The sequence below is a fragment of the Astatotilapia calliptera genome, chromosome 15 (assembly GCF_900246225.1).
Source record: "Astatotilapia calliptera chromosome 15, fAstCal1.2, whole genome shotgun sequence".
Classification (NCBI taxonomy): domain Eukaryota; kingdom Metazoa; phylum Chordata; class Actinopteri; order Cichliformes; family Cichlidae; genus Astatotilapia; species Astatotilapia calliptera.
The window spans coordinates 32,756,555-32,765,338 of NC_039316.1; the positions used below are offsets into that span (position 1 = coordinate 32,756,555).

General features: G+C 38.6%; 1 protein-coding gene across 3 annotated transcripts; it reads left to right on the top strand.

The window, feature by feature from the left end:
• Positions 1 to 3,918: 3,918 nt before the first annotated feature.
• On the top strand, positions 3,919 to 8,097 carry mpv17l2 (MPV17 mitochondrial inner membrane protein like 2). Of its 3 annotated transcripts, none has more exons than XM_026143491.1 (6): positions 3,919 to 4,064; positions 4,832 to 5,050; positions 5,423 to 5,584; positions 5,881 to 5,957; positions 6,366 to 6,494; positions 7,595 to 8,097. In XM_026143491.1, exons 2-6 carry the CDS (start codon positions 4,861 to 4,863, stop codon positions 7,691 to 7,693), a joined length of 657 nt encoding a protein of 218 aa, XP_025999276.1. In that variant the 5' UTR covers positions 3,919 to 4,064; positions 4,832 to 4,860; the 3' UTR covers positions 7,694 to 8,097. The 3 variants fall into 3 exon arrangements, with proteins under 3 accessions (XP_025999276.1, XP_025999274.1, XP_025999275.1); XM_026143489.1 differs by lacking the exon at positions 3,919 to 4,064 and adding an exon at positions 4,071 to 4,181; XM_026143490.1 differs by lacking the exon at positions 3,919 to 4,064 and adding an exon at positions 4,608 to 4,647.
• Positions 8,098 to 8,784: the final 687 nt, after the last annotated feature.

Sequence of the window (8,784 nt, forward strand, 5' to 3'; positions counted from 1 at the left end):
GAGTAACTGATCCGACTGTATTTTTTTACTATACTGTACTTTTTTACTCTCTCTCTCTGTCTCTCTCTCTCTCTCTCTCTCTCTCTCTCTCTCTCTCTCTATATATATATATATATATATATATATATATATATATATATATATATATATATATATATATATATATATATATATATATCCCAAGCTAGGCGAGTGGCTCCAGCAGATCCCGGGAACAACATCGGAGATCTCTGTCCAGAAGAGCGCAGTCCTGGGAACAGCTAAGATACTGCGCAGGACCCTCAAGCTCCCAGGCCTCTGGTAGAGGACCCGAGCTTGAAGGATAAACCGCCCGCAGGGGCGTGCTGGGTGTTTTTTATATATATACAGAAGTGTTTGTAAAGATCAAAATTTACAACAACATGGACAATTCTTTGTAATGTGAAGAGAAAAAACGCACAATCCTACATCAGAACCGACATGCTTTTCTTCCTTTGCAAGACCTGGTACCCGGTGAACTTTTTAAACAGGGTTGGAAAGTACTCAGACCCTTTACACAGGCAAATACCTCAGCTTTCTGCATTAAGACTGTTACATAAGTGTGTATGCGTTATGAGGTACGTGTATTTGTAGTAGTAAAGGTCAGGATGCAGGAAAATAAAAATGAAACAACGAAATTAATTGACAGAAATGAGAAGCCACAGCGCTGGTTTTAAAATCTTACTTTTTTTTTATTCCTATATCTCACGTGATTATGAAAACAGTTACTTACTATTTAGTCGAGTGACATGCCTCAAAAACCAACTTATCTCATTTAACTGTGTCCATCGGTTGAAAAAACTGTTTCATACACGCAGTTGTTATCCCAGCGATTGGTAAATAAATAACGGATATCTAGGGTCTTTTTGAATAAACAACGTCTTTGAGCTTGGCTTTTATTTTGAAAAGGGAAAGAACGAGTTCCAGTCGTTTTGTAACTCGGGTTGTGAAGGCGACATAAATGAATGACAAATGGGCGTGGTTTAGGGGTACGAGAAGGATTGACGTCCTGTCTAACGAATCCGGATCCGTAATCAGCGTCCTGAAATATTCCACCTCAAACACTGAAGCGGTCTTTTATTATTGATGAAAGCTGCCGGAGAGGCTGAATTATTGATTACGGGGTCAGCAGTAACCACTGAGTCCATTCCCACCCAATAAAAGACACCGGTCCCATAATGCACTGCAAAACCATCACACTCATATACGTTTCATACGGATGCGTTGTAAGGTACAACGCCTGTTTCATAAGGCAGCTGTAAGCGCTGCAGAGCGGATTTTATAAAGTAACAAGAAACTGATTTTAAGCACAGCTGGATCTTTTATACTGAAAGCATGTCACTGATTATTAAAGAATAGCCTACATTTAGTAGAAAATTGCACGTGATGATGATGTCACTGGAATTAAACAATTGCCATTCAGTATTATTTTTTGTTTTGTTTTTTAACTTATTAATTATGCTTAGTATCCACAGAAAGAGCAACGTTCTTTATCTTAGTGTTTAACTGTTTACATTTATGAGCCAGTGAGCTGAAATGAGACACAATAACATTTTTAAAAGGATAATAAGGATAAAAAAAATAGAAATGTTGCTTTCCTTTAGTCATGAAAATAGGCATATGTACATATAGCATGCCACATAGTCACCTAATTGTGTTTTAGTCCCAACAGCCCTTTATCTGTGTCCAAGGCAAGAGAAAATACAGTTGTAGGCACCGTGTTAGTATTCTTGCGGCTGTCTGCCACAGTTTCTGCTGTGCTGTTACTATGTCAGCAGGTGACAGCATTTTACTGGGAAAACCTGTTTGCTGGAGAGGAGTAACAGCTTGTATCCACATTCTGTTTAGAGATGACCTGCTGCCTGAAACATGGTCAGCTGTAAAGTCGATTCAGTGTTATGGTCAGTGTCTTTTTATGAGCATGTATTAATGCACTTATGTTGCTGTTATTTTCTTCCTTATTAAATTCCACAAACACACTGCAAGTGTTCCTGAGCGGACAAACGCGTCTTTTAAGTGACAGCTGTGCAACAACTGCATAAACGATTTTCAGCAAAGTGAAAATGCGGTTAATCGTCAAGTTTCAATGCTTCATGTATTGTATGTAATTTTCATGTTTTTGTATTTAGACACAACCATCAAATCAGTTTTTTCCCAACAAGCTACACGTCCTCATCTAAACCTAACACCGAATGTTCTCATTTATTTTACTGTATTTTGTTGTCAACTGACTGCTTGTCTGTGAAAAATGCTTTATAAAAAAACCTGCACTTTACTTATCTATTTGCTATTGTATGTAATCTATATAATAGTAATATCATATATATAGCATGTAGTCTATATAATAGTAATATAATAATACAATAGTAATAAGTAGTTTACATCAGCGATCAAAATATGGCTTTCATTTCACAATTTTTATTTATTTATATAAACATAATTGGAGAACTCAAACAGTGTCCTATCCTTGGTAACGACTGAGTGAAATATTAATGTGTTTTTTATCGCTACTGTTTGCACCTGCAAGTGTTGAATTATAGCGATTTAAATGTTTGCATAATGGTGTAATAAAAGGCTTTGTTGGTGTTGTGTCTTTACTTAATGGGGCCATTGTCCTGTGTGGAGGCTCACAGACATTTGAATAAGGTGATGCAAGAACCATTCACTGCTGTTTAGAACTGGGAGCAGCTTGAGAGACACGTTTTACTCTTCACAGCTTATTCGGCCAGGGCAACAGTAGTATGTTGTAAAGGAGAGGCTGATAAAGTGTTTTACTAACACTATCAGACCATATAATAAAATATAAGCTATCTAAAGCAGTGGAGTCAGACATAAGGGCCAGAAGGTTCCCGTTCTCTATGGCTTTGCAAAGTGTGAATATTAACAACACATTTGTTTTTTTTATTGTGGTGCTTAAACTATTTTTTCACAAGATGTAAAATATGTGGAAAGTTAAAAGCATTTTCAATAAACAAAAACATAAAATACTACTGTTGTTTCTGTATAGGCTTTTCCACTGTTGTCTGTAAATTGTAAGGCATGTGTCAGGGCAGTTGCTTTACGGAAAATTGATTTATTTTGGAATTTTAAACATGTGCAATCTTAAATAGAAATACAGTATATCTATCTATCTATCTATCTATCTATCTATCTATCTATCTATCTATCTATCTATCTATCTATCTATCTATCTATCTATACATATATATGTATATGTATATTTGTATGTATGTATGTATGTATATGTATATTTGTATGTATGTATGTATGTATGTATGTATGTATGTATGTATGTATGTATGTATGTATGGATAGATAGATAGATAGATAGATAGATAGATAGATAGATAGATAGATAGATAGATATACTGTATTTCTATTTAAGATTGCACATGTTTCAACTTGTGCAAAATATATTTTTGGGACATATGATTATTGATTATTACCGAATTATGAACTATCATAATGTTATGATATTCATAAAAAATATTACTGCCATTAACTTTTATTACTTCCTTTATTACTGTCCTAAGTCATAAATGATTTGACAGGGGGCCATAAATCACTGGTTTGACATAAAGTCCCAATATTCCTCCTTGTGTGGACACAGCACTCGTTCATCCACTGAATCTAGTAACTTCTATGCCTCAGTGATTTATATGTCAGTGTTAACTGGCTTAACAAACAAACAGCATCCCTCTCAAAATGGTCAGGAACAAGGACTAGACTCAAAATGGGTGAAAACACGGCCAATATCCAAGAAAAGCTTTTAAAGACTATCATGAAGTCTGGAAAACGTTTACTCACAACCACTTTAAAAAAATTACACGAGAGTCTGGCTTCTTGGAAGCAAAATATAAAGAAATGTGGGGTGTCCAAGAACGTGGGGGGTGGGTGTTCTTTGTACAACGAGTTTTCGTTGTTCCTCCCGACCAGCAGGTGTCGCCATCACATCACTGCGCTAATCAGTCATTTGCTCACCCGTCCAAGAGCACGTCAGGTCGTGGATGCAGTCTGCGGATACAAGAAAAAAACTTCTCTTTCCTGTAAGGTTTTTATCGTCGTTTCGCTCTTCATTGCTGGTGGATTAGTGTGTTTATTAATGTTGCGTTGTTAAGTCAGGGAAACGCATCATCTACGCGGAAACGCACATACCGGCTCAGGTTCGCCTCATCTGTCTCTCTGTTGCATGTCGCGTTCACTGGTATCATTGTAAAACCGAATGTAAAATTTCATGTAAACATCAGTGCCGACCGGGACTGGATTGTTTTAAACAGAAAACATAAAGTGTTCGTCTCTGAGCTGTTAGACCAGAAACTAGCTAACGAGCAGCAGCTGGATAGTTGAACTTTGAACTCGGAGCTTTACAGCTTTTTCAGCACTTTCGGAGATTAATAAAGTCTGTAGTGGTGTTTAAACTACATATGTGGTATTCTTCTCACAGAGGTTCGCAGTTTGTGTATATATAATATACGTTGTGCACATAAAATTGCTTTTAGGTTTTAAGTGAGAAAACAGTGCGGCGCAAAATCAACAAATAATAGGGACCAAGTAGTGTTCTCGCTAAATCTCACGATATTTTAGTATTTGACTGGTAATTTACACAGGCACGTGCATTTACACTCACAGGTGAACAAACATGCCTCCACGTGTCAGCTAGCATTATATTTCCTCTCTCCCTGTGTTGGAAGATCAAGTTGTGTCATTTGTTTTACTCCTTTTATTACAATTTGTTTAGTACAATGAATCTACCTATCCGCTGGCTTTCCGTGCATGAACCCTAAATGTTTGTCTTTTTCCTTCTTCTCCACAGATGACTGTACTTTCTCCTGTCTGAACATCATGCTTCCCCGTGCGGGTAAAGAGTTTCTGGTCCGGATACGGTTCTCCTGGAGGCCGTTCTTCCAAGGCCGCTACCTGCTGGTCACCAATATCATGAGTGGAGGGGTGATGCTGTCTCTGGGAGACATCCTACAGCAGACTCGGGAGAAACACAGGGATCCTGGCAAAATCAGAGACTGGAGCCGAACAGGTGACACAGAGTTTTATGCATTTAATGTCATACACCATTTTCTTATTTTGGCTGATATGCAGGAGAGCTCCAGATCTGTACAGTTTCTAAAATAAAAATATAATGAACTCAAGTAATTTTGGACAAAAGCATCTGCATTGTTGTTAGAATTATCATTTGATTTGGGGATACAGAGGAGAGCATGCCAAAGAACATATGCAAAAACAAATGTAGTTGTCAGCAGTAAAGATTCTGCCAACAGGATTATGCTTAAACACTTTTTAAAAAACAATTCTTACAAAATAAAAAGGAACTCCTACTATTTTGTAATAATCTCATGTTGGGCTATCATGATTTATTTCATGCACGGCTGTTCTCTGTTTGGCTTCAAAGCTCGCATGTTTGCCGTGGGCTGCTCCATGGGTCCTCTCCTGCACTACTGGTACATCTGGCTGGACAGAGTGTACGCGGGCAAAGCTCTCAAAACCTTGGTCAAGAAGGTTGTGGTGGACCAGCTGGTTGCTTCCCCGACCCTGGGCGTGTGGTATTTTTTAGGTGAGAAGGATTTTACTGGTACTAAGTCCTGCTTCTCACACGTTGTTCAGGGTGTGAGCACATGAACAGTTTGTCAGTGACGCGCACACTTGAGAGATCATGTACAGAGGCAAAGGTTGCGCATAAAGATGTGGGTAAGGAAAACCCCCGCGTATAAGACATATATGGGGTTCAAAGGGTATCTGTTTCGAGTAGGCTCAAATTTAGCAGTTCATGTTTATAAGAGCGCTTATCTGAGGGTGGTTTTAATAAAGTGTGGCGTTGACGCATGTCTGACAGAAAACTGTTTATCACAGGTATGGATCTCATGGAGGGGCGCAGTTTATCCGAAGGATGGGCAGAGTTTAGAGGCAAGTTCTGGGAATTTTACAAGGTAAGTAAACCTGGAGGTTGAACATTAATTGTTCTTCATTCATCCCAACTGAAATTCTTCTTTGTCTTTAACAGAAGATGAGAATTTAGCGTTTAAACTGTAGCTGAACATTAAGTAATATAAAATATAACTGTGCTCTACACGGCAAACAGAGGAACTTTACGAGTTACGACTATAAGTTACATGTAGTAATTTAGCTCTGTGCTCTTCTGTCTTAAATCTTGAGGTTGTTGTTGTTACTCAGAAGGTTAAAAAAAAAAAAAAAACCAACCCAGCAGAGCAGATAAAACCTCCCAGTCTCAGCTGGTAACCTGCTGAGCAGACGGAGCACACTTCCCCCCTCTTGTCTGTTTCTCTGAGTAATTAGTACCTGCTTGTTTATCTTATGTGTGTTGTTCTTGCTGACAGGTAGACTGCTGTGTTTGGCCCGCTGCTCAGATGATCAACTTCTACTTTCTCTCGCCCAAGTTCCGCGTCGTGTACATCAACTTTGTCACCTTAGGGTGGGACACCTACCTCTCTTACCTCAAACACAGAGTAAGTCAACCACACAGGAAGTTTTTGGTTTTGTTACCTCTTATTTTACCAATTAACAGCTGTACGGTGCTGTGTGCAGCTCCTCCCAGCTGTGTGTGTTCTGTCTGCATACACATTTCCTCTGGGATGGCGAATGGAGCTGAAACTGTGTGTCACTGGAAGCAGATGGTATGTTTCTGCTCTATGCTGATTGACTGACAAGTGGGCGGAAATAGGGAAGAGTGTGACAGTGGAGTTCACCAGAAATGGAAGAACTACACAGCAAAATCTCCAGTGTTAAATTAACACTGGAGAGTGTCTATATGGGTCCACACCTCTGAGTGTTAAATACAACACTGTTGAGTGTTAAATTAACACTTTTGACAGTGTTATATGTTTAAAAGTAACCTAGTCAGTTCTGAAGATTAACAATGGCTAACACTGAGCAGTGCTGATTTTCTAACACTGGAATATTTCTAACATTTTGAGTTATTTTCCAAACATATAACACTGTCAAAAGTGTTAATTTAACACTCAACGGTGTTGTATTTAACACTCAGAGGTGTGGACCCATATAGACACTCTCCAGTGTTAATTTAACACTGGAGATTTTGCTGTGTATGAAGAAAATTTCAAAGATTAAGAAAAGCAGCATGGAAAGCGCAGGCAGCTACAGTGGACACTATTCATTGTTTGTAACAGTTTCACTTCAGCTCTTTGAATGTCAAATGAACTCTCTCTCCACGGCTGGTTGACCAACAACAGCACAAGAGGGAATGATCTACAGATGGGTTGCACCACATACTTTGTATGCTGCCTCCATCATACAGCAGAGCTCCCTGCAGATAGACAGGCCATCCCTGCTGAACCATAGGTTCCAGTATACAGGCAGCCAGTCGGAGGAAAGCTGCTTTAAGCAGGAGGCTGACAGTGGGTGAACTGAGGGGCTCTACAAAGGCTCAGTATGAGCTCAAAAGGATTAATATGGTATATTGGGACTCTTACTCACCAGCGCTGCCCATGAGGTTCATTGCATCTCTGACTTTTCTAATCACTTATGTACAAAAGTGAAGTGATGTTGATCATGTCAATGCATCCACTGATTTGTATTGTCTTGACAGAAAGACGACCCCCATGCTGAGCTGGCATTAGACAGCAACGTTGCGGATGTACAGAAGGAAGTGCTGCCACAGTCCAAACCGTTGGAGGAGAAGGCTTAAAGAAGCTCAGTAGAGATGATACGTGTTGCTGTTTTTATGCATTTATACTCTTCCTCCCTTTGGAACTGCTGTCGGACTGTTGTGTTCATGCAACAGTGTGTGTTCCTGTGTTGGTCACTCAGATTTAAACCGATGCGTCTCTGGGAAGTTTGAAGTTAAAGTGCTGGTACACTTCTTCTTAACTCCCAAAGAGTTTAAATGTGTCTGTTTATGTGTGAATGATGTGCGCATGGATGAGAAGCTGTTTCACTGCCCTCAGGTACAGCATTTACTGTCAGAGTGAATTGAGCGGCTGTTAAGGGGAAGGTTTAAAAAGTCCCAAAAGTCATTGGACCCAAATTTTAAATCTGATTCTAGTAATGCTTTTACTTTATTTTTTTTAATATGCTTTATTAAAAAAAAAACAAAACAATCAATATTGATGTGAGAGAGCTCTACTACATAACTGCTTCAGCAGCAAACCGCGTCTTTGAACATTGCCTTAATATATCATCCAGTGCTGCGTTTGTTTTAATGTCAATCACTCCATTTAACTTCACCCTCTGAGGTCAAATGAAGCATGATTATGGATCTATTTGTATTTTGTCATATCACATAGAATAACCGTTGAAAATAAGTAATTTTTAACTGTGCAGTAGTTTTTCACTAGTTACTGTAAAACTGACTGTATATTTCTACCAGTTTAATTTATTGATGATTTTTATTTTTTAGCTTTGGCTGGTCCAGTGATGATTTAGTTTATGTGATGATGGGGGGAGAAAAACCAGTATAAATGGTGTTAGCATAAACACTGTGAGGGTGGGGAGCGACACCATCTTCGGTGCTGCTGCTGCGTTCGTATAATGTATTTATTATATGAAATATTTTCCCAGAGTTCTCCACATAAAATGCATCATTGGTGTACTACCTGTGTAAAAGAACTGAGAAGCCATGTATCAGAAGTCTGCTAAGATTTCTGAATGCTGAAGAATTTATTTTCACATAAATTCAAATCAAATAAAAAAAAAAACCTTTCTTTTGGCACTTTTGTGGTTCTATCCTAATTATCCATATACTTTAGTTTGGACACATTATGTTACAACATGTTATCA

Bases quoted from the DNA above. Each gene is read 5' to 3' on its own strand.
- mpv17l2 (XM_026143491.1), top strand. From the start codon at position 4,861: ATGCTTCCCCGTGCGGGTAAAGAGTTTCTGGTCCGGATACGGTTCTCC. The intron at 5,051-5,422 runs GTGACACAGAGT...TTGGCTTCAAAG, and splicing joins CAGAGACTGGAGCCGAACAG to CTCGCATGTTTGCCGTGGGC. The intron at 6,495-7,594 runs GTAAGTCAACCA...TTGTCTTGACAG, and splicing joins TCTCTTACCTCAAACACAGA to AAAGACGACCCCCATGCTGA.